The following is a 26,070-nucleotide window of genomic DNA, read 5'->3' as shown; positions in this document are numbered from 1 at the left end:
AACTTGGAAATCAGTATGGTAAAGGCAACGTCTACATGTTTCAAAAGTTCCTTTGGGCTAAAGCAAACTCCTGAAATGTAGTTGTTAAGAAAGACACTCTTGGATGATAGATACTTCATTTTAATTCGTTTGTGCATGGACCTCTCCCAAAAATCTTTCCCTAACAATACAAAACTGATTTTTCCTCACAAATATCTCCATCCAGAATCACATAAACAGTATGTGTTGGGGTGAAGAGACTGTTAATGTCTAATGCAAACTAAGAATAAGAGAACCAAACTAAAAATGAGAAGAATAAAACAAAACTACAATGTTTTGTACATATTTTCTGTCTCTAGGAAAATTCTTTGTTGACTAGCACGGTTACCCTCACAAAGTAGTTTTCATTTTTGGTGGCTTCTATATTTCTAATATATATTTAACAATAACAATAATAGTGTTTAACAATAATATATAGACACACATACAAGTATCCCTTCCACATTAGATTGATTGGGGCACGCCAACCCGCAGATCTGGAAAATCCACATAAAATTTTTGGCCCTTCCTTGGTACCAGAGAAGTCTTATTCTTTTTCCTTTTATGGGCTGTTTTCAGAACTTTATTGTAAAATTTGGTTTAAACATTTGGTTATATTCTATATGTAGGTCAATGTCAATATTTCTAGCCTTTTGTTGGCTTTCATATGCTTTTCACAAACTTTAACTTTTTGTTCATTTTAACTTTAAAAAAGGAATTGTATATATGGTATTAAAAGGTAAAATGTTATATATTATATATATATTATATATTTTATGTACTTCTGAGTTTCTAAACTTTTTCTGTGTCTTCTGCTAGCCTTTACCTGGTATCTGCTGCTCCCATACAATTCCTGACAAATTCCCATTTAATTTCTTATGCTGACCTGCAATATAGCCCACAATGGAAAAAGTCAAAATGTGGAAGGGACATGTGTGTATATATGTGTGTGCTTGTGCACATACATACACACATATATACTCTACTTTGGGAACCTGAAAGACAACACATAGTATCATATTATGATTTGTAAATAAAACTTTATGAGATTTGCCCTCCCCAAAGACTAATGGAATGGAAAAGTAAGAACTGGGGGAAGCTTCCCAGACACTTCCCAGACACTCCAATCTTTTAAGGTCCTAGGGTTCTCCTTACCCCATCTCCAACTTTCCCTCCATTTCCCAACCCTGGTCTATGGTATCTAGAGCAACAGGTAAGTAGGGAGAAATGACCACAGTCCCTCCTAATACCTAGATAGAAGAAGACAAGATTCATCATGTCTATATTTGCGGTTGGGAAAAGGGAATATATATGAGGGTCAGATTCTGTGAAGCATCTTTTTGTAAAACTCATAAGTATTTATCTCATTTTTTTAAAAAGTTATATGTATTCATCTCATTAAAAAAGAAGTTTGTAGGGGCAGCCAGATAGCTCAGTGGATTGAGAGCCAGGCCTAGAGAAGGGAGGTCCTAGGTTTAAATCTGACCTCAGACACTTCCCAGCTGAGTGACCCTGGGCAAATCAATTAACCCCCCATTGCCTACCCTTACCTCTCTTCTGCCTTGGAACCAATACACAGTATTGATTCCAAGATGGAAGGTAAGGGTTTTAAAAAAAAGTTTGCAAAGGATAGAGAGTAAATCTGGCTCTTATAGCACCTTTGTGATATGGAGCATAGAATAAAGGTGAACATCCTAGTGTTTAGGATGGATACTCAGCATAAGATCTTTTTATCTTGGATAAGGTAATTCTGTTCAGTTTCTTCCCTTCCTGGGCAGTATGGGTTGGGGAACCAGACTCTAGGGGAGGAAAAGAAGAACTATTTCTTACTAATACTATTTCTTTGTAGTAAACATTTGGAGTTTTGCTTTTAAATATAGAAAATGTGATTAAGGTTATTTGAAAAATATAGTTGTGGTACATAGTAATAAATGTGGAAATATACTAAGAAAAATTATAACATCCTTGCAAAATAGGCTGGGTCTTAAGGGTAAGCAAGCTACTTCCTAAGTGCATTTAAATGGCAAACCAATTGTATTAACTAGTAATTTTGAAGGTTCTTTCTCACTCCAACTTTCCATTTCTAATGGACCTGCAGCTCTTTTCCATGCAGGATTCACATTTATTTCTATAGTTCTATTAGATAACTAGATAGATATTGATTTAAGAATATATGCCATTAATCAACATGAAGATAAATATACATTTTTCCAATTTTCTTAATTATAGTAGCTTGCTTTTGGAAGTTTATTCTTTTTAATAACTAAGAAGAAGATAAGAACAAAAAAATACAGTGTTTTTATACCCATTTTCTGACTCTGGAGAAATTGTTTGGTGATTATTTTCACAAAGTATAGTTTTCATTTTTTGTGATTTACCTAAGTTTATCTAAGATCTGTGATTTTCATTGTCTAGTTGTTGATCTGATATTATAACTTTAAACAAAAAGAAGGATGGAAATAAAAACAATTCTTATATGAGAAATCAAAAGTCCATTAGGACAGTCTGAGTGTTACTGTACACTTCTTATATACTGTATTTGTGATTGCCTTCAAGAATGCATAGGATCCTCTAATGAAAAAGGACCCAGCATCTGAAACGACTGATTTATAAATTCTATCCCTTCTTTTCCTCCAAATTGAGATCAGCAAATAATAAAGATGCTTTCCAACAGACTTCTGGGTTCAAAGAAGGAAAAACTTCCCTTTAATACTTGCAAGTCTTTATTGAACATTTAAGTTTTTTCCAAACAACAGAAAATACATAGATTTATTTGGAACAACTCATATAGTAAAGAAAAAGACTTTTCACTCTAAATACGTCCTCTGAAGCCTCACCTAGGAAGAGAGAGCCTAGTCTAATTATTGTCTTCTTTTGTGTCATCGTTAACTTTTCAGCAATTATAAATTAATAAACTCAAGTAAATTAAACTGTTTAAAAATGTATCTAAGCCACTAGAAACATTCAAATATTTAAACTTTTCTCACAATAAGAACTTTTCTAGAAATGCCAGAACGGAAAATCCACCACCACTTCCAAGCGTTTCAAAGGAGAGGACTGCCTTCCAAAATCATACCCCCAGAGGTAAAAGTGCTCTTCTTGTCAAAAAAACAACAAAACGTCATTTGTCCTCCTTACTTAGCCTAGGAAGAGGCTAGTCTAATTATTGCTTTGGTTTATGTCATCGTTAACTTTTCATCAACTATAAATTATTATTTTTTAAAATATCAGACAAACTGTTTAAAAATTACCTAAGCTACTGGAAACATTCAAATGTTTAAACTTTGCCCACATTAAGAACCCTTAAAGAAATGCCAGAAAGGAAAATCCATCAACGCTTCCAAGCGTTTCAGAGGAGCGGACTGCTTGCCAAAATTCTACTCCCAAAGGTAAAAGTGTATTTCTTGTTTTAAAAAAAAATAAATACCACCGTTACCTGTCCTCCTTGCTTAACTATTAAAATCCTCCTAGTGTCTGATCAAAAGACTAAAAGTTATATTTGATTCTTTTTTTAAAGTGCCATTCTAAAAAGAACAAGCTTAGAAAGGAAAAATGTGCACGTTCCGGTAGAAACTTGGAAAAAGTAGCCTCTGGATAACCAAGAATGTTCCTAATGACCCACTTGTTAGATAACGCCTAAGGTTTTTTTTTAGTGGAAGACTAGCAGAGTAAATGGGCAAAATACAAAATTGCAAGTAGTCTGACAGCATTATAACTACGTTTATAACAACCAACTCTCTTGTCCTTGCCTCTTTCTCTTGGGAATTTCTTCAAATAAAAACTCAGCGCCTCTAAGAAAACTTAGGAACGCACCTCATCAGCGCCGCCTTTAAGAACCATCTCCACAAGTAGCACTCCCCTTTTCTAAAGCCCCAATTTTGCCTGCCAAATGATTTCGGGTACCAGGTGTAGTCTGTGGAAGTGGAGGCTATTTAGGACAGACATTCTACATTGCTTTGGGAAAGATCCCCAGAGCACGAACTGAGAGGGCACCTGTGTCTTCCTCATCTCTACCACTTGTTAGACCCCTCGCAGGGCAACAGTAACTTTTTGTATCTGGCTCCCCACACTAGCATCTCACCAATTTTAATTCCGCAGACCCTGAGTGGACGGAAAGGACCCTTCTATTCTTCAGTTCCAAAAGGATACGGATACCCACCCCACCGGGTCGGAAGCGTGCCGGACTCACCTGGCCGCTGCCCCGCGGTTCCTCGACTTTCTCTGGAGTCCGGGTTTCGGACGGGGCAGGCTCCTGCTTTGGCTCCTCGGACGGTGGAGGTGGCTGAGATGGCTCCAGAAGCTGCTCCAGGCAGGCGGTGCCGGGCAGAGAGGAGCTCTTCTGGTGGGACAGGTGGGCTCCAGGTCCCGGACGTTTAGCGCCTTCATCGCTGGCTCGCTCCCCCCGAGGGGGCGGCTGAGGTGAGGAGGACACTGAAGAGGCGGAGGAGGAGGGCGCCGAGTCCGGGGAGCGGCCGCCAGGCGGCGTCGCTCCGGCCGCAGCTGCGGGCCCCTTCCCAGCCGGGAGCAAATGCTCCCGGATTCGGCGGCGCAGGGCGAACCCTTGCTCCGCGCCACTGCCGCCGCCGCCGCCGCCGCCCGGTTCTAGGGGCTCGGCCGAGGAGCAGCAGAGGTTGGGCTGGGAAGAGGAGAAGACTCTGTCCAGCACCTGCTTCCTCTTTTTGAAGCCGCTCCACCTGCTGCCTCCCAGCCCATCGCGCTTGGCCCCCGGCGGAGGTGGGGAGGGCGACGGGGTCCCCGCAGTGCGGCGCTCCGGCCCCGGACCGGCCCCTGCCCGCCCACCCCCGCCGCCCTTGCTCTTGCTGCCCCCCAGCTGCAGGTTCTTCCAGAGCCGGGCCTGGAAGGAAGAGGAGGCGGAGGAAGCAGGCGGGGGCTCAGGCTCAGCCGCCGCCTGGGGCTCCATTCTCCTCCCCCTCTCCGGTTCCTCCCCTCCTCCTTCTCCTCCTCCGCCGCCGGCTCCGTCTGCGCCTCCCCCCAGAGCCCCTCGGTGGCGACGGCGGCGGGGGCCGCAGCTGCAGCAGCAGCAGCCGCAGAACCCAGCAGCCCCCAGACGCTTCAGCACAGCCGCCGAGGAGGGCGCAGGACTGGCCGCGCTGGGGCTACTGCCCCTGAACTTAGCTCCTGCCTCCCCCTCCTCCTCCTCCAGCTGACTGGAGCTGCGGGGGGATCCTGGCGCTGGGCAGCGCAAAGTTTCTGGTCGCAGGCTTGGACGTGCCCAGGCGCTTGAGCCACCCAGGCCCCGGCGCTCCCTCTTCTCCTTTTCCTCCTCACTGGCTCTCGGCTGGAACAGCAGAGCAGACCCTGACTGGCTGCTCTTGACACCCTTGGGACCACGCTGTCGGGGTTCTGGAGTCTGGGGCAGGGGCAGACGGGGGCTGTAGGGGTAGCGAGTGCGGGCGGCGGCAGGTGTTGCCTCCAAACCCGGTAGGCACAGGGCTCGCGCATCAGGAAACCAAAGTTAGAAAATGTTCCGAGCCCCCACCGGCTCCCTTGCGGCACTCAGGGACTTCGTTCTCCTAGTGGGCGGGCAGGAGCCAGAATGTCACCTTGCAAAGGGTGGGAGTAAGATACCTCCTCTGGGCTCAAGCGGTTGCGGTCCGCGCAGTTTACTCAGGACGGGCGGCTGGTCAAATGACGGTCCTCACGATCTCTGGAAAAAGAGGCAAGAAGAAAAGGACAACGCTTCTCTGAGTGCTCTCCTGTGTTAATCCACAGCAATTAGCCAGTCTGACTGTGATTCGGTATGGGCACAGCTGCCTCTCTGGGATGCCCAGAGTCAAAGGCCAGAATTTTGTTTCTGTTGCGTCTTGACTTTCTTCTCATCCACCCCGCCCAGCGTTTGTATTTGCATATATACCTACCAAAGTTGTGCTATCCGGGCCTTTGGATTTGTGATATCTAGCGTTGTTTAGGGTTAGGTACTGAAAAATTGGGGGAAGCACACAGCTTCTTTGGAGAGATTACAAGAAACAGAGCAGTGTAAAGAAGCGGCGGGGGGGTTGGGGGGGAGGGAAGGGAGGGCGCTGAATTTATAATCTGATTCGAATTTAGAGAACTGGATTCGAGTACGGATGCCTATACATGCTATGCGATTGGGCATGGTACTCTTTCTGTGAACTTAAATTTCTGCGCCTACTACTACATTTTTCCTCTCCACCCCCAAGATCCTAATGAGTTTCTCTTGAATTTGCTTACATGGGGATATTTGGTTTGTTATGAGACAAGTGGGAAAGGTTTGGATGAATGCTTCTTCTTTTGAAGCCTACACATCCAGGACCTCCTTGCTTTGCTGGAGTAGCTGTTGCCACTCCCTCTCCCAATTGTCAATTCCTCCCCCCTTTAAATACCCGCCCCCCTACTCCCCAGCCCTTGCTTATTTTCAGGATTTGGGTGGGGGGTGGGGGAATGAGGCTTTCCTGCTCTGAGAAGGGGAAGGAAAGGGAAGAAGGGAGACAATTTGGATCATTTAACTTTGGGAAACTTATATGGAAATGTTTTATTATAGGTAATTGGTAAAAAGAAATATCTTTATTTTTTTAAATGGGAATAATAATAGCACCAACATTTCAAGCAAGAAATCTGATACAGCAGATGAGTGAAGAAAATACAAATTTCACAGAATCAAATCTTAGAAAAGAATCTCAGGAATTATCCAATCCAGTTCTCCCAAAAATATTAATAAAACTCATATTTATGAAATATTTGAAGATTTGCAAAGGTTTTTTTATATTCACTCCTAGCAAACTTTTAAGACATGTACTATTATCATACCTCTGCAAATTCAGAAAACCTGTGTTCAGAGAGGTTAAGATGGCTTGCCCAATATCATACAGAGGGAAAAGTTTAAACCCACTTCATCTCTCGAAATCCAGCACTCTATGCCTTACTTCATGCTACCTCTCCTGATAGGCAGAAAAACAGGCCCAGAGAAATAAAATTACTTTGTTCAAAATCATTCAAGTTAAGATTCAAGTTAAGTAGGGCTGAGTTCTGATCCTTTCATTTGAAAACCATTCCTTGATTTACTCCCTTATGCCAACTTTCCTGTTTGGTCTTCTGGCATGCCTCCCATGTTGATATATCAGAAGTTCAAATCAGAGCTGAGACATAGCAAGAGAAGGTGCACTACTATCAAGATAGCAGAATAAAGAGGAATAACTATCACCAATAACAAAAATGCCTTATTAGAAATTAAAATCTTTGTTCTTTTATATTATTAAGCTCCCAGACCCTAAGCATCCAACCTACATCTCAATTCCTTTCAAACAGGTGAACAACTAAACTGTTGGCTAATCATAATAATTAGCTAATAATTGTTTAAAGGGGAACACTACCCAGAGGCATTTGCATTTAAATAAGGCATTAAAGCATTTTTAATATTGAGAGATAGTAAAAATTCTATCATAATTATAGATGAAATCCTACTCAGGTACCTCAAATTCAATGTAGAATTATTTGGGTTCTCAGAGAGGATGCCAGCAGATCCCCAGCAAAGAAGAAATTTGGGCAGATTCTACCAAGCTGGAAAAGTACAGCTTAGCAGTGGGATATTTCTGTCATAGAAGACAAGCTTAATTTCTTTTGATCATACTAACTCATTAAATGAATAGATAAATAATGTTATTGTTGTTGTTTTGTGGATTCAGTAATATCTGACCCTTTGTTTCCCCATTTGGGGTTTTCTTGGCAGATATACTAGAGTGGTTTGTCATTTCCATCTCCAGGTAACTTTACAGAAGAGGAAACTTGGGCAAACAGTTAACTGACTTTCCCAGGGTCACACAACTGGTAAGTTTCTGTGGTCACATTTGAACTCAAGTCCTCCTGACTCCAGGGCTGGCACTTTTTCTCCTACATACACATATTTAGGTGCATTGGTGAATTTTTGAAAACTCAAATCACAATAATTTTAATTCAAATAATTATTAAATATTAGGAACTTCATAATATACTCATAGTCCACCGACAACTTTCAAGGACCTAGGCAAAAATGTCTTTTCTATATTACTAGAAAGAACTGAACAAGAAATGAAGTTAAATATCTTTTTGGCAAGACACTGTGCAAAGGTCTGAGGACAGAGAAAGAATAGGAGCAGGATAAGCCCCTGCCCTCAAAGAGCTCATAGACTAAAGGAAGAGACAACATGCAAACAACTATGTACAAACAAGATATATGCAGGATAGATTTGAGATAGTACAGGGAAAGCAGTAGGACTCTGGAGGGGAGGGGTTAAGAAAGGCTTTTTTGTAGATAATGGAACTCCAGCTTTAACTCAAAGGAAGCCAAGGAGGTGGAGATGAGGAGGAAGAGAATTCCATGTATGAGAGACAGCCAGTGAAAATGCATCATCAAGAGATAATATGTGTCTTGTTTGTAAAGCAATGAGGCCAGTGTCACTGGAAAATGTATGTAGAGAGGAGTAAGACGTAAGAAGACTAGAAAGGTAGAAAATGATAGATTATAAAGGACTTTAAGATCTAAACAAGAGGGCAGCTAGGTGGCTCAGTGAATTGAGATTCTGGCCTAGAGATAAGAGATACTGGGTTCAAACCTGGCTTCAGATTCTTCCTAACTGGGTGATCCTAGGAAAGTCACTTAACCCTATTTGCCTCAGTTTCCTCTTATATAAAATGAACTGGAGAATGAAATGGCAAACTGCTCCAGCATCTTTGCCAAGAAACCCCCAAAGGGGATCACAAAGAGTTAGCTATTACTAAGTTGCCTAGCTTTTACTGCCCTTCTGCCTTTTTGGAACTAATACATAGTATTGATTCCAAAATGGAAGGTATGAGTTTGTTTGTTGTTGTTGTTTTTTTTAATCTAAACAGAATATATTTCAGGACAAACAAGAGGGACTCACTGGTGTTTATTGAGTAGGGTGGTGATGTGTTTAGACCTATACTTTAGGAAGAACAATTTGATAGTTTAGGGGAGGACAGACTGGAGTGGAGAAAGGCCAAGGAGACAAATGAGATTATGGCCATAGTCCAAGTGTGAGGGGATGAGAACCTATACCAGAGTAATGATAGTGTCAAAGGAGGGAATGGAGCACATACCTAGAGAAAACAGACATTCAGAGAGAAAGGCATGATATACAATAACAAATGCTATAAAGAGGTCAAGAAGGAAAAATACTAGGGTCATTAGGAAGAAAGGAAAGGGTCATTAGATTTAGTGATTAAAAGATCACTGGTAACTTCAGAGAAAGCAATTTCAATTGATTGGTGAAGTCAGAGGCCAAACTATATAGAATTAAGAAGAGAGTGAAAGGAAAGGAAATAGATAGCAGATGGGTTTCTCAAGGGATTTAGCCTCAAAAGGGAGGAAACATTTAGGACAATAGCTGCTAGGGATAGACAGATCAGATCGAATAAGTGATTTTTTATGATGAGAGAGACATGGGAATGTTTGAAGACAGTAGGAAAGCACCCAATAGGAAAGGAGAAGTTGAACATTTAGTGAGAAAATAGAAATGATAGACTGAGAAATCTTCTGGAGAATACTGGAAGGAATTAAATTACTTGTACATGTAGAGGGGTTTGCCTTGGCAAAGCAAAGAATCTCCTCTTCATGTGAAACAGGAATAAAAGAAGAGATGTTGGGGGAAGATATCTGAATGATGTGAGATAAGGAAGGGGCAAAAGAGAACTCAGTGAATGACCTCAATTTTTTCAGGTAAGTATGAGGAAAAGTTCTCTGCTGACAGGGTAAGATGAAAGAAACCTTGGCAGGTTTGGGAAATCAGTTGTAGTGAGTAGAATAGTGAATCAATTAGAGAAATGGAAAAGAATTGCCTTGGTGAAGTGAGGACCCAACTGACATCATGTAACATAAATATGTAATAAACTGTTTGCTTTTATGATTTTCTTTAGCTTTTTTTTCAGTACCACATGAATAAGAATGAAGACAGCAAATGATAGGAATGATCGAAGGCTGGTGATTGGAGAACAAGATTGAATGAAGATTCTCAAGAGTAAGTGAACATATAAAGTTGAACTGGTTTACCAAGGGATCAAGATAGGTAAGAGAAGAGAGTGAAGTCAGGGTAAGGGCTATGACCATTTTGGCAAACTTAAAGCATGCACACCAGAAAGGGCCACTCCCTTCCCCGCTCCACACAGGCCCAAGGACATTTCTTACATCACCTGCCCCTCTGCCCAGAAGCCCAATGTAAGTGCTTCCTCCCTCCCTTTTCTGGGGCAAGGTGGGCATAGAGGGGAATGGAGGGGGGTTTCACATGCAGCATGAAAGTAGCAGTTTGGCCACTCAGTCTCTAAAAGGTGAGGTATGGCCATCACTGGTATGGCCTAGGAAAGAACTGCAAAGCGGCAAAAGTGGAGAAGTGAAAACAAATTCCAAGGCTAAGGAAAAGGTGAAATTATAAAAATGTATAATCAGATAAAAGGATTTCAGAGTTCATAGACCTGAAAACAGAACACTTATGAGTGATCTCAATATGACCATATGTATGTAAATATTTTATAAGGAGACTAATTCTCCAGTATATATTATATTAACTGAAAAAATAAATGAAAAGAATCACCATTCGACTTATTAATTAAATGAAGTTATATAGCTTAAAATAAGTCAACTCAAGTCAATAAGCATTTTAAATGGCTACTATGGGCAATGTACCATGCAAAGTGCTGGAAAGCAGCAAAGGAAAGGAGGAAAAAATCTCTGCCCACAAAGAGCTCAGAGTCTGATGGAGGAGACAACACAAAAACGATTATATACAAATATACACAAACAAGATATATACAGAATAGATTTGAGATACTAGAAAGAAAGCACTAGGGATGAAGTGGGGTGAGTCAAGAAAGGCTTCTTGTAGACATTGGGACTTTAGCTATGACTTGAAAGATGCCAGGGAAGCTAGGAGGCTGAGATGAAAAGTTCAAAAAAGCATTTACAATCACTAAAAACCAACCATAAGTGTCCATTTGAAAGCATACTGACAAAATGTTAATATGACCTTAGGTCTGATTCAAGCTAAATAGAATGAACTCCTGTTCAAGATAAAAACCAGTTCAATCACCTTTCTCTTCCTTCAAAGTTATAGTAACAAAGCTTAATTGCTTTACAAACTCCCGAAAACATTCTAATTTGTTCATTTTTCTCTTTTAACAAGATATAACTTGTCATTTATATTTGAAGGGCCTGAAAAATTCTCCCAAACTTGAACAATAACCATGGAGCTCTCTTAGTCTGAAAATAGTCGTGTCACCAAAATTTGACTTTGAGAAAATTGAACAAAAATAAGTTTTCCCCCTCAAGATATAGTTACAGAAAAGGGATTTAAATAACAAATTATAAGGTATTCAGTTTAATATTACTCAACAAGAAGGGATAAAAAGTCTCTCTATTGAATTAAATGAATATTTGTGTAATTTCTACAGTGTCATGTCACATTTTCTAGGAAAAAACAAAGGCAAAATTTATTCCAAAGTATACACTACCCACTCTTGGATAATGGCAACCCTCAGGGAAAGTAGGACATTTTAAGAATTTATGAAAATATTTCTCATAATTAGAGGAATGAAAATCAAAACAACACTGAGGTTCTGTCTTACACCTAGCAGACTAGCCAATATGACAGCAAAGGAAAATAATAAATGTTGGAGAGATTGTGGCAAAATCAAGACACTAATGCATTGCTGGTGGAGTTGTGAATTCAGCCATTTTGGAAGGCAATTTGGAATTATGTGCAAAGGGCTTTAAAAGAATGCATACCCTTTGATCCAGCAATACCACTGCTGGATTTGTACCCCAAAGAGATAACAAGGAAAAATACTTGTACAAAAATATTCATAGTCATGCTCTTTGTGATGGCAAAAAAAAAAATGGAAAATGAAGAGGTATCCCTCAATTGGGGAATGGCTGAACAAATTGTGGTATATAATGGTGATGGAATACTATTGTGCTGTAAGAATTGATGATCTGGAAGCTTTCTATATGAACTGGGAGAACCTCAATGAACTGATGCAGAGTGAAATGAGCAGAACCAGAAGAACATTGTACATAGAAAGTACAACATTGTAGAAAAATCCAATGTAATGGACTTTGCTACTAGTAGCAATGCAACAAGCCAGGACACTCCTGAAGGACATATGTAAAAGAATGCTATTTACATTGAGAGAAAGAACTATGGCAGTAGAAATGCCAAAGAAAAATATATGACATCACTTATCACATGTGTAGATTTAGCATTTAGTCTCTAAAAAATTGCTCTATAGCAAAAATGAATAATATGGAAATAGGTATCAAGTGATAACATTTGTACAAAGCAGGGTAATTGCTTGTTGGCTCTAAGATGGGGGAGGGAAAAGGAGAGGGAAAGAAAATAAATCATGTAAACATGAAAAATATTTTAAAATAAAAAATAAATTAAAAAGAGTTAATGAAGGGTCAGCCAGGTGAACTGAGAGCTGAGCCTAGAAATGGGAGGTCCTAGGTTCAAATTTGGCATAAAACACTTCCTAGCTATATGATTCTGGGCAAGTCACTCAACCCCCATTGCCTAGCCCATACCATGCTTCTGCCCTGGAACCAATACACAATATTGATTCTAAGATGTAAGGTTTAAAAAAAAAAAAGAGTGAGCAGTCATTAGCTTCCTCGTCATGAAGGATTACCCCTAGAACAGAAAGTTTACAAATCATTGGGAGGAACTCTCACAAGGTGAATGAACACAAGTGGACTGGAGAGAAAAAATTGTCAGAATGAAAATACAGTGACAGAGAATAGAGATGATGCTAAAGACTGATAGAAGAAAAACTTACAAGTTGGAGCATATCCAGAAGAGGATAACCAGGATGGCAAAGTAATTGGAAATTGTGCCATACAGGGATCTGTTGAAGGAATCAGGAGATTTTTAGTCTGGCGAAGAACTAGCTTATGGTGAGACATCATAGCTGCCTTTGAATATACAGAAGACTTTCCCATGAAAGAGAAACTAGATTTGTTTGACTTCAGAAACAAGTAGGGGCAATGGGCAGGAATTTCAGAGAGACACATTTAAGCTCAACAGTAAGGAAAAATTTCCCAACAATCAGTTATACAAAAATGGAATAGGTTGCTTCTGCAATGGCCTTCTTTCCACTGGAGGTGTTCAAGCTGAGACTTCATGACAACATGTGAGCCAGGATTGGAGTGATTTCTCCATTAGAGAAACAATTTGGTACAAATTGGATAGGATAGTCTCTGATTTTCTTTCCACCTTTTAAATTTTGAAAATTGTTTCTCTTGATGCTCTTTGTAGTTTTAAAAAGGGTTGTCCCTATATCTATCTTTTATAGCAGCTTAATTTCTAAATACTAGCTAAGTAAGTCAAGTATTATATTCATTTTATGATTAGCGTAACATAATCTATTGAGAAGAAATATTACTTGCCTAAAATCATACAACAGTTAAATCATGGAATGAGGGAGAAGTAGAACAAGGTTCCTCTCATTAAATTATTGTAGAAAATAGCATTTTGGAGTGTCATGAGATTATGACATTTGTAATTCTAATTTGTATGAATAAGTTTCTCAATTTTTCTACTACCCCCCAATATGGATCCAGTTGCAGCTTAATGGTCCCCATTATTTTAATCAGTTAGAATACTTTATATCAAACTTAAATTTGAACAAGGATATAAAACGCAATAGCAGTTCTGGAATTATATGTCCTTGGCTCAGTGGGACATGTGTCAGGCTTCGAGGCTGGGACATAAGAGTTTTATAATTTTGCCTGAGGTTGGTTGGCAAGCAATTTTCAGGCAAGCCCAGTAAAACTGCCAGGATAAATACGCTTAGAACAAAAGTCACTCATTATTTGTAAATAGGATTTCTCAATGCTTGAGAGTATAATAGCATCCCCTTCTCTTTTACTGTTAGAAATTTTCTGTGGTATTGCTTTATTCATAAAATAGAGACAATATGAATATTTAATGTTCTATTTTCAGTATATATTATATGTTAAATTTTGTTATGTACTATAATATAGTTATTTTATAAATTAGTTATATGTAAAGTTTATATTCATAAATGTATTGTATATTATAACAAAATATACATTTAATGTCAATTAAATATATTAACTATAAAGTACATACAATATAAAATTATAATATAGTATTCTTGGAAAGAAATATTCCCTTTGGGAGACTATAGCAGTAGACAAGGCACTAGAAGCCAAGAAAAAAATGGGTTATCAACATGAAAACATAGATAAAGAATGGAGGCAGCAAGTGGGCTAGAACAGAAAGAGCAATCTGTGACTAGAAGATGGAGGCTAGCTCATAGCTCATATGTATGAAACACCAGCAGTGGTACTAGGTGGTAGTAAAAGAAGCAAGAGAGCTTCAGCAGCTCTTAACCCCAAGATGTTAAGGGAACATGCTACCTATTCAGAAAGAGATTACAGGTGACCCAGCATACCACTACCAGGTCTGGATCTCAAAGAGACTAAAAAATGGGGGGGGGAGTCCTACTTGTATAAAAAATACATACATATACATATATAAATAAATATATATAAAAAATATACACATACCTTAACCTTTCAGTTAAGATTTGATATATGTATGTCATATATATATATATTTGATATATGTATGTCATATATATATATGTATGTCATATATCAAATCTTAACTGAAAGGATGTTCATCAATTGGGAAATAACCGAAAAAATCATGGTATATGATTATAATGGAATACTATTGTGTCTTAAGAAATGGTGGGCAGGATAATCACAAAAACAAAAACAAAAACTGGAAAGACTTATATGAAGTCATACAAAGTGAAGTGAGTGGAACCACTCACTTTTCCAGGAGAACATTGTAAACAGTAACAGCAATAAAGTACTGTGAATCACTTAATTGTTATCAGCAATGCAAGGATCCAGGACAACTCCATGATGAAAAAGTTTATCTACCACCATAGAAGGAACTGATGGAATAAAAATGCATATTGAAACATATCATTCTTAATTTTAATTTTCTCATGAATTTTTCTATACTAAAAATGATTCATCTTCTTTACAATATGACAAATATGGAAATATGTATTGCATGACAACACTGGTATAATCTATATGAGTCTCTTTACCACCTTAAGAAGGAGGAGGAAGGGGTCAAGGAAGGGGGGGAGAGAACCTGAATCTCAGAATGACATATAACAATTGTCAAAAATTGTTTTTACATGCAATTGGAAAAAATAAGAAAGTTTAAAAAAAGAAAGAAAGTAATAGTTTGGGAAAATAAGCAAGCAGCAAAAAAATAACATGATGATAAAAAGCTACTATAGTAACAGAGAAGATCAAGACACAAACTCAGAAGAAGAAAATGAAATAAAAAAGCTACAAACAAAGCACCAAAATGATGAATTGGAACAAACCTATCAAGAATTCATAGAAGAACTAAAACAGCAGGAAAATTGGGTAAAGAAATGAAAAGAAAAGAAAGAAATGTGAAAACACAATGAACAGCTTGGTAAAGGTGGCAAAAAAATACTAAGGAAAATAACATCTTATAAAATAGAATTTGTCAAATGTAAAAAGAGGTACAAAAATTCAATATAATTCCTTAAAAAGTAGAATTGGCCAAATAATTTTTAAAAAAAGGTTCAAAAATTCAATGAAGAAAATTTCTTAAAAATTCAAATTGGCAAGTGAAAGCTAATGAGTGCAAGAGAAATTAAGAAACAATAAAATAAAGTTAAAAGAATGAAAAGTAGAAGAAAATGTAAAATACCTCATCAGAAAAACAATTAACCTGGAAAATAAATTGAAGAGAGATAATTGAAGATTTAATGGATTACTCATAATACATGACCAAAGAAAGAGCCTAGGCATCATATTTCAAGGAATTATCAAGGAAAACTGCCCTTATATCTTACAGCCAGATAGTAAAATAGAAATTGAAAAAATTCACCAGTCATTTATTAAAGCATAAAAGCTTAAACCTCACAACCAAATGCAGAAAAGCAAAAATAATAAGTGCACCCTTTTCAGATTATAGTACATTTAATAAATGACTATGGAAGCACAGATTAAAAATGAATATGAATTGGAAACTAAATAATCTAATCCTAAAGAATAAGTGGGTCAAAGAACAAATAATAGAAACAATCTATAATTTCATTAGAGTAAATGACAATGATGTGGCAAATTCCAAAATTTGTGGGATGTAGTGAAAGCAAGTGCATACATCAATAAAAGAGAGAAAGAATAGATAAATGAATTGAATTGGACAAGCGACTAAAAAACTAGAAAAGGAACAAATAATAGATAAAACTAAGATCTGGTTAAACTCAATAAAAATAGATTAAGCATTGTTTAATATGATTTTTTAAAAGAAAGAAAACAAAATTACTAATATCAAAAAAGAAAGGTGTAAATATGCCACAAATGAAGATGAAATTAAAGCAATAATTAGGAATTATTTTGCCCAATTATATGGCAGTAAAGCTTATATTCTGAGTGAGATGGAGGAATACTTACAAAAATATATAAACTGCCCAGATTAACAGAAGAGGATATAGAATACTTTAATTTTATCTTAGAAAAAGAAATTGAACTTGCCATTAGTGAACTCCCTAGAAAAAATTCTTACACCCAGATGGATTCACAAGTATGTTCTACCAAATATTTAAGGAACCACTTAACCTCATTACTATAGAAACAATTTTTTAAATGGGTGAAGAAGGAATCCTGCCAAGTTCCTTTTATGACACAAATATATTGTTGACATCTAAACTAGAGAGCAAAAACAAAGAAAACTATAGTCCAATTTTTCTAATGGATTTTGATGCAAAATTTTTAAATAAAATACAAGCAAGGAAATCATAGCAATATATCATAAGGATCATCCCATATGACCAGGTACAATTTTTACCAGAAATCCAAGGCTGATTCAATATTGGGAAAACCATTGGTATAATTAACTATATCAATAACTATATCAACTATTTGGCACTGGCTAATAAATAGTGTGACAGCTTGGTAGCACCATGGATAGAGCACCAAGGCCTGGAGTTGGAAGGTACCTAGGTTCAGATCTGGCCTCAGGCACTCCCTAGCTGTTTAACCCTGGGCAAGTTACTTAACTCTGATTGCCTAACCTTTGCCACTCTTCTGTCTTAGAACTGATAAGAACTAAGACAGAAGAAAAGCGTTTTTTAAAAAAAAAGAGATCTAGAGGGGGCAACTGGCTCAGTTCATTGAGAGCCAGGCCTAGAGATGGGAGGTCCTAGGTTCAAATCTGGCCTCAGACACTTCCAAGCTGTGTGACCCTGGGCAAGTCACTTGACCCCCATTGCCTAGCCCTTACCACTCTTTTGCCTTAGAGCCAATACACAGTATTGACTCTAAGACAGAAGGTAAGGTTTTAAAAATAAAAGAGATCTAGAATGATGGATCTGTGGAATCAATTAAGTACACAATAATAGTAAAAGACCATAGTAATCTAGTGTTTGATTAACACAAAGATCCAGCTTTTGGGGACATCATATGGTAAAAATTGCTGGGAAAACTAGGAAGCAGCATAGCAGAAACTTGGCATAGTTCAACATCTCATCCCATGTACCATGATCAGGTCAAAATGGATAAATGAGTTAGACATAAACAATGATATCATAAGTAAATTAGAGGAGCATGGGAAAATGTGCCTGTCAGATTTATGGATAAAGGAAAAGTTTATGACCAAAAAAGAGATATATAATTTTGATAAATTAATTTAAAAGGCTTTTTCACAAACAAAACTAATGCAATCAAAAATAGGAGGAACAAGAAAACTGGGAAAATTTTGCAGCAAATTTCTCTGATAATGATATAGAGTATTTAGACAACTATATAGAGAACTTAGAAAGATTTAGAAAAACAGAAGTCATTCCCCAAATGGTTAATGGTCAAGGGATATAAAAAGACAATTTTCGGAAAAAGAAATGAAAGCTATCAATAGCCATACAAAAATGCTCTGTCATTAATAATTAGAGAAATATAGATTAAAATAATGCAGAGGTCTCAACCATCAAATTTGGTAATGTAATAGAAAAGAAAATCAAAAATGTTGGAGCAGATATGGAATAAATGCACTGTTGGTAGATTTGTGAATCCAACCATTGGTCCAACCATTATGAAGAACAATTTGGAACTATGCCCACAGAGCTATCAAACTATGAATAGTCCTTGATTTAGCAATACCACTAGTAGATCTGTATCCCAAGAGAATAAAGAAAAGAGAAAAGGACCTATTTGTACAAAAATATTTATAGCAGCACTTTTTACAGGAACAAAAAATTGGAAATTGAGGGAGATGTCCATCAATTGGGGAATGGCTAATAAGTTGTGATTTATTCTTATGATGAAATTCTATTGTGCTCTAAAAATGATGAGCAGGATGGTTTCAGAAAAATTTAGAAAAACTTACACAAATTCATGCAAAGTGAAATTAGCAGAAACAAGAGAATATTGTACACGGTAACAACAATATTTTAAGAATGATCAACTGCTAAAGATTTTTTTACTCGATAAAGACAATGATCTGAGACAATTCCAGGGGAGCCATAATGAAAAACACTCTCCACTTGCAGAGGTAACCAATGAACTCTTAATGCAGATTAAAGCACATTTTAAATTTGTTTTTTATTTTGTTTGTATTTTCTTGTTCAACACTGATAACATAGAAATATGTTTTGCACAACCTCACACAAAATCAAAATCAAAATGTTTACCTTCTCAAGGAAAAGGAAGGGGCATGAGAGTGAGAGTATTTGTGTCTGAAAATTTTTTAAGTATTTAAAAAATTTTTTTACATGTTATTGGTAAATATTTAATGAAATTGATAAAACTAAATTTAAAAGTATACATGAGATCCAAAAGTTCAGAAGGGTACAAGGACAAAGAGACCACTGGTAGAATTACTGTTTTATTATATAATGTATCTTTTTTAAAAGTTGTACATAGGGGACAGTTGGGTAGCTCAATAGATCGAGAGTCCTAGAGATGGGAGTTCCTAGGTTCAAACCTGTCCTCAGACACTTCCCGGCTGTGTGACCCTGGGCAAATCACGTGACCCCCCTCCCTCCCCCCCCCATTGCCTACCCTTACCACCCTTCTACCTTGGAACCAATACACAGTATTGATTCCAAGATAGAAGGTGAAGGTTTTTAAAAAATTATTATGTACTTTAAAATGCCAATAAATATGAACATTTCATAATACAATTAACAGACAATTGCATACTACACTGAGAATCTCTATTACAGCTTTTTTTTAACCCTTACCTTCTGTTTTGGAATCAATATTGTGTATTGTTCCAAGGCAGAAGAGTAGTAAGGGCTAGGCAATGGAGGTCAAGTGACTTGCCCAGAGTCACACAGCTGGGCCAAATTTGATCCTAGGACCTCCTGTCTCCAGGCCTGGCTCTCAATTCACTGAGCTACCCGGGTGCCCCCAAGTACATAATAATTTTTAAAAGATATGACCTGGTTGCAGGAGACATTCAGGGACAGAAGAAGATGAGTGAATAGCTTCTGTTTATGTTGCTTCTATTGTAGGGAGAGACCAAAATCCTATTTCTTCATCCTTTCGCATGACTTTGTTCCCATTGTTTTGGTAAAATGATCTGTTGAACATCACTTAGCCAGTCAATTTTTGTGTTAGAGGTGACTTAAAATTTTGCCTCCTGATGACATTACAAGGGAGAAAGAGTGCCCAATTCAGACCCTGAATACTTTTTGAAAGGTTGGGAATAAATGTACTCTTGGGTTTGTTTGGTTTTTTCCTTCCTACTAAATTGCTAAAACTGTTAAAATGACAATAAAAACTTTCAGGCTATTGAGAAATTTTCTTAAGCAAAAGATGGAAAGAAATGAAAAATTGATTAAAACAATTGCTTCATAAATTGTATTTTTTCACGATGCCCAATCATAAAAATAATATAAAGGAAACAGACATTATTTATTGCAAAAACGTGGGTAATATGAAAATTTTTATAATAAGATTGTTTTGCTAATTAGTATTCATAAAAGAGATATTTTAAAGTAATCATATATTGATAATGAAAGGAAACATATTCACTAGTAGAAAAATAAAGATTCTCATGAAAATGAGAACTTACATTTGACCTCATCAATTGTTCACTTAGAACAGTGATCCCCAAAGTGGGCACTACTGCCCCTTGGTGGGTGCTGCAGCGATCTAGAGGGGTCATGCTGGCCACAGGTGCATTATTAATTGCTATTAAAAAATTTTTAAAAATGAATTTCCAGGGGGGCTAAGTAATATTTTTTCTGGAAAGGGGGCGGTAGGCCAAAAAAGTTTGGGAACCACTGACTTAGAATAAAATGGAAGATTGTACCCTAAGAAAAGTTCTGTAATGAAACTTTATGATCATTATGATTCACATTTTCGCCTCCAACTCTACTCTAATTTCTATTATCATTAGGAAAGACCATACTTCTTATTTTATGTTTATAAACATTAAATGAGTTTAATGAGATTAAATCAGTTCTTTGAAAACTTTAAAGCTCTATGTAAATATTACTATGTTACCATTCTTATTATTAAATCTTAGCTAGCTGTAGTAACAGGCTCAATGTAAATTGCTTTTGTTAATAATTTATCCTAGTTCTTTGTCTGCCTCCAGTGTGGATCACTTGAGTTGTAGATTTTTAATAATATAAATTGCTCAAGTTTTATTAAATGAGTTGTTGTTTTCCATCAATATGATCATTTTTACAGGTAGTATGATTTAAGGGTACAATCATTTTAAAAGCATTTTAAATATTTTGTTCAACTTTACCTTTATTGTTTTTAGAAAGCCTAATGTTGATATTATTTTAGTTGTAGTTTTGTTTCTTTCTTGACGAATAATTTTTTTCTTTGTCCTCTTTTCTTTTATAATTATATGCCTTGCTGAATAAAAGTTAAGATTTCTCTCTTTTGGTGTCTGTTCTAATTTATTATTTTTCTAATGTCTCAATTCTCAATGTTCTCCAATTAGTTTCTCAAATATGTCTGTTTTTATTTTAAAATATCTTCTGCTATCCTGATTATTATGCACGTACTTCTTTATTTGTCTTTAGAATCTATTATTTCATCTTGTATATCCAGTTTTCATTTTTGTTGTTTTGATTTTATTTTTATCATTTATTGTTTTTTCCATAATTTCATTAGCTCTATTTGCTTCTTCCACTAAAGTTTTAAATTTGGACATCGACTGGCATTTCTTCTAGTTGTTACTTCATCTCATCTTGTGTGCATTAGCATCCTCCTTTTAATATAATTATTATCCATTTTAATTTTTCCCTTTATACTTCATCTTATCTACTGATGTTTTTGACTTGAATGTTATATGGAATAAGTTCTTTATTGAGTAGTAAAGTTTTTAGTTGTAACTTATGCATGTTGTTCCATTCAGGGAAGGAAGCAGTAGCCAAGTTTTAAGTTGGAGTTGTTTTCCCAGGCAGGAAATCTTTGGTTTGGGCAGGAGCAAATGGTTGCTAGGTCTCTATGATATGGTTAACAGGAGGAAATGGAGAAGACATGGAATTTCCTCAGCTTTTGTGGAGTTTTACAAATTTTCTAGACTTTATGAAAGAGATTATGCTGAGGTCCCACTAGAGGAGTCCAGACTCATTTCCATTCTCTTGAATATGTAGCTAGATTTTAAGTTAGAGTTCAGACTTTGGTATTCAGGCATTTTTTGGTTACTTCCAACTCTTTGTGATCCCATTTGAGGTTTTCTTGGCAAAGATATTGGAATGATTTGCTATTTCCTTCTCCAGCCCCATTTACAGATGAAGAAATGGAGGCAAAAAGGATTGAGCAACTTGCCCATGACCACATAGGTAGGAAGTATCTGAAGCCAAATTTGAATTCAGGAAGATGAGACTTCCCGACTCCAGGTCTGATGCTCTATCATTGTACCACCTACTTGTCCTTTCTCAGACACATATGGTAGACTGAGTAAAGACTCATTTTGGAAGATAGGGACTGAAAGCTGAGTGTTCCACCACCCACACCCTTATTTAAGGTGGGTTATGATGGGAAAGGATTTCCTTAGTCTTCAGTCAGTGCTAAGTAAATGAAAGCAGGTACATCCCTTCAGTCAGGACTTACTGCTGTGCTTGATGACAGGCAATTCTCCATACCCTGGATCAGACTCAGGAACACATTCAGAGGAGGAATACTAGGGACTTGGTTCAGGGTGAGCACTTGTGTCCAGAAAATATATTTCCCAGGCTCAACTTCCTGGCCATGCCATGGGAAAGATTTGGAAAAGCACCCAAGCAAGTCCTAATGCCCTAATCCAATCAGGCACAGAGATAGGAAGGGTTGAATATGCTGCAAAGTGGAGCAATAAGCCATATCTAGTTCAGTACCAACTTCCAAACTCTAGGGCTCTCTGATCCATAGGTAGCTGCTAAAAATAAAATCTTTCCCTATCTTCTGTTTTCACTTCATTCTTCCTTGTTCTTTATAGGATGGCGAAGTCATTTGGGAAGAGGTGACTTCTCTGGCTTTCATAGTACTCAAATGTCTTGCTAAAAGGAAAGAGAATAGGTTTAAACTAGGAACGATTTTATCTACAGAGTTTATGATTTTTTAAAATAACAAAAAATCATGTAACCCTCATTTAGTCTATTAGCTTCATATATTTGGCTTTCCTTTTATTATTTTGTCTGCTTGAAAATATGATCATTTTATCTTCAGAAGATCTCAAGAGTACTTTTGAGTGGGTGAGGGGGGTAAATTATGAGAAAAGGTCCTAACTGGTTGTCAGTATGGAATCTAGAGACTCCAAACCTGTAGCCTGGTGGGATCTAATGAACCCCAAGTTTTAGGACTAGCTTGTAAGTTGGAGACCCCAAAGCTTGGACTAGTACCCAGCTCCCCCAGAGAATCCACACTGAAGGGAATCTCAGGCTAGCAGTTTCAAACTGAATAATGGACCCTAAGGTAAATGCTAAATATCCTTTTGTCTCTAATAGTCTTTCCAATTGTATCAGACCCTTTCCCAGGAAAAACCCACACGGGGGCAGGGACCACCCTTTTAGTATCCAATGTAGATAGTCCATACTCTTACACTCTAGCCTCTAGCTATGATTCCTTTCCCAAGCTTGATTATATCCTCTCAGTATGGTAATGCCAATCATATTTCCCTGCCTTTGATCTTCCCAATTGGTATATAGGTTCCCCAAATTCTCTTGTTCCTTGGAGTGTCATCTAGTGCAGTAGCACTCCCTGGAGCCAGGACCCAGAGCACCCAGAGTTCAACTCTCAGACTCTGCTTTGTGTAGGGGCCTATTCATCCCTGTGACCCCTGCCCTTAATTAAAGAGTGGTTTTTCTAACTATTTAATAGTTCTGTGTTTTTTCAAAATCAACATGGTCAAACTATTTAATCACAGAAGCCCACATTACCTGGGGAAAGCAGAAGGGATCCAAGACAAGAAAACTACATAGCAAAAAAAAAAAAAAATTACAGCATTTTACCCAGATCATCTGCCCTGTCTCTGGCAAGAACCATAATAATTTTCCCATAAATGGGAATTTAATGCAGAGAGATATTTCACATAGATAATTCAATAAATGTTTAGGATTTATGACACTTTAATTTGTCTTTAGCAATTGGAGTATAGTAAGAAAACTTAGAGCTTAAAGACCATAAATTTATATGTGCCCATTAAAATAAATGCTTTAACACTCAAAAGAAAACTGCTGATTTGAATATTTCTGACAAATCAGGCTTTTTTTATTTTAATCTTTGTTGATGGTACAATAGTATTAATTTAAACAATATTATCTGAACTAATGAAAATACAGCCATCTCTCTCCTAGGTAGCCATTCTTTCCAAGATTAATCTCTGTGCCTCATAAGCTGCCTAACATCTTGGCTCAAAGTGAACCACCCCATCCCACTCATGATTGATTTTACACTGATGAAACTTGACAGGAAAACATATAATTTTCACCTTTCAAAAATTACCTCCTTGTAACAGAGGCACATCATTTTTGGGTGGAAAGGGTAGCATTCCCCCTCTTTTGCAGGGAGGCAGAGTCAGAACTATGCCCTATTTCTATAGAGGAAAAGAGATGAATGTAGATTGATTCAGCAACTGAAAAAAATGATGAAAAGGCCCCACATGGAGCTGAAAATTGCATCTTCACTCTCCAACACAGAAATATTTCTCAAAGGTAAAAACAGCCAAATGAACAAACAACAATAACAGCAACAAACCACTCAAATTATTTCCCCCCAGAAAAACCTTTATTTTCCATAGGTTGCCAAATGACTTATCTATTTCAAGAAAATGTCATCTTCTTTGTTCCCAAGAGCTGCATAAATTCTATACATTTTCATTCTAAGGCATCCAAGTTCACCAGTTCAGTTTTTTTTTTCTAACAGATAATGCTTTCCTTTGAGAAATAGCACCATGCTTTTTTAAAACATTCCTCTTTTTGCTTCCTTTTTTATTCTGCACTATTACTTTCATTTCATGCCTGAAATAGTCCCTTCCTTGCACCTAATGTTGCACACATAAGCATTTTATTTTTATTTGTATTTGTCAAAGGAGTGTTTTCCTAAAGTTCCACAAAATAACACTACATTTAAACAATTTAAACATTTCATTCCAGACTAGCTACTACTTTAGAGGAAATAATTTTTGGTGTTGGCTTTTTGTTATCTTCTCTTGCAAGCATTTTCTTGGACAGATTACTCTAATTTTCTTCTTTCTTTTTATAGGAAAACAACTCCTAAAATAACTCTCCTGTGATGTATTCGCCTTAGATCCTTCTAGCGTCTTCCTCTTCTAAGAGCTTCCATAATTTAGATGACCTTTTCCAAATCATCAAGACATTCTTATGACTTAGCAATCAACTTTTAGAGTTACTCTAGTGGACTTCTAGATGTGTATTTCACTTCTCTGGATTACAAAGACATTATTTAATACAATGAAGTGATTTACTGAGATAAAAGGACATGATCAATGCACTAGTAACTATAATAGCTAGCATTAATATAGTTGTTTGTCCTTTGTTTTTGAAGAAGACCAATGGCATCATGGAAAGATATTATAACTTATATGTGAATTGGTTTAAATAATTTATTAAAAAATGTCATAAGTTCCACTCTCTCTTCCAGAGTCATCAAAGACCAGTGGCAAGATAAAAGTCAGAAAGATTGGTGATGACCCAAGATGCAGTTGATGACCTTGGCATTTTCAATGTCTGACCAAGCTCTAAGTGTTCCATAGCACTTGCTTCAACTGTCTTCACAGCCTATGGAACAAATTGTTCTTCTCCACCAATTCCAACAGGGGATGTCTTCACATGCTCCTAAGACACTAACTGATTTGTGGCCTTTTGGTCACTCTGAATCTAGTTTAGTCCATATAATGAAATGGTTTATTGGAGGTGTGGCCACTATACATGCTACAGCTTCTTAGAGCCACAAATGATGTGCCATGTGAAGTGCAGCCTTGATATTATTTTTTCTAGTTATATAAAATAGATTTTTGGTAGCTTGATTGCCACGGCACTAAATAAGTAAAGTAATTTCAGTAGGATTGTCATTTTGTTATGTTAGCTCAGTCTACCCTTGAGCAATTAATGTCTTTCCAATTGTTTAGATCTAACTTTATTTGTGTGAAAAGTATTTTGTAATTGTATTCATATAATTCCTGTGTTTGTCTTGGCAAATAGATTCCCAAATATTTTATATTATCTAGAGTGATTTTAAATGGAATTTCTCTTTATAACTCTTGTTAGGCTTTGTTGGAAATACGTAGAAATGCTGATGATTTATGTGGGTTTATTTAGTATCCTGCAACTTTGTGAAAGTTATTAATTATTTCAATTAGTTTTTTAGTTGATTCTCTCAGATTATCTAAGTATACTATCATATTATCTGCAAAGAGTGATAGTTTAGTTTCTTCTTTGCCTACTTCAATAACTCCTTCAATTTCTTTTTCTTCTCTTATTGAATAAGCAGTTTTGAAAAGGGGTTCAACATGTAAAACCTGATGGAATTGTGCATAG

The 26,070-nt window shown here is 37.0% G+C and overlaps 1 protein-coding gene and 1 pseudogene across 4 annotated transcripts in view; one reads left to right on the top strand and one right to left on the bottom strand.

Moving 5' to 3' along the window:
• The window catches only part of MCTP1 (multiple C2 and transmembrane domain containing 1), a 721,791-nt gene extending 716,852 nt beyond the window's left edge, over window positions 1-4,939 (bottom strand). For all 4 annotated transcript variants that reach the window (XM_044662743.1, XM_044662754.1, XM_044662765.1 and 1 more), the window contains exon 1: window positions 4,208-4,939. In XM_044662743.1, coding sequence (XP_044518678.1) covers window positions 4,208-4,939 — 732 coding nt within the window. The remainder of the gene's footprint in view (window positions 1-4,207) is intronic.
• A 562-nt stretch (window positions 4,940-5,501) lies between these two features.
• LOC123251275 overlaps window positions 5,502-26,070 on the top strand; it is a 38,316-nt pseudogene continuing 17,747 nt past the window's right edge.

Source organism: Gracilinanus agilis, chromosome 1 (assembly GCF_016433145.1).
Source record: "Gracilinanus agilis isolate LMUSP501 chromosome 1, AgileGrace, whole genome shotgun sequence".
Classification (NCBI taxonomy): domain Eukaryota; kingdom Metazoa; phylum Chordata; class Mammalia; order Didelphimorphia; family Didelphidae; genus Gracilinanus; species Gracilinanus agilis.
This window is presented reverse-complemented; position numbering and strand designations above follow the sequence as displayed.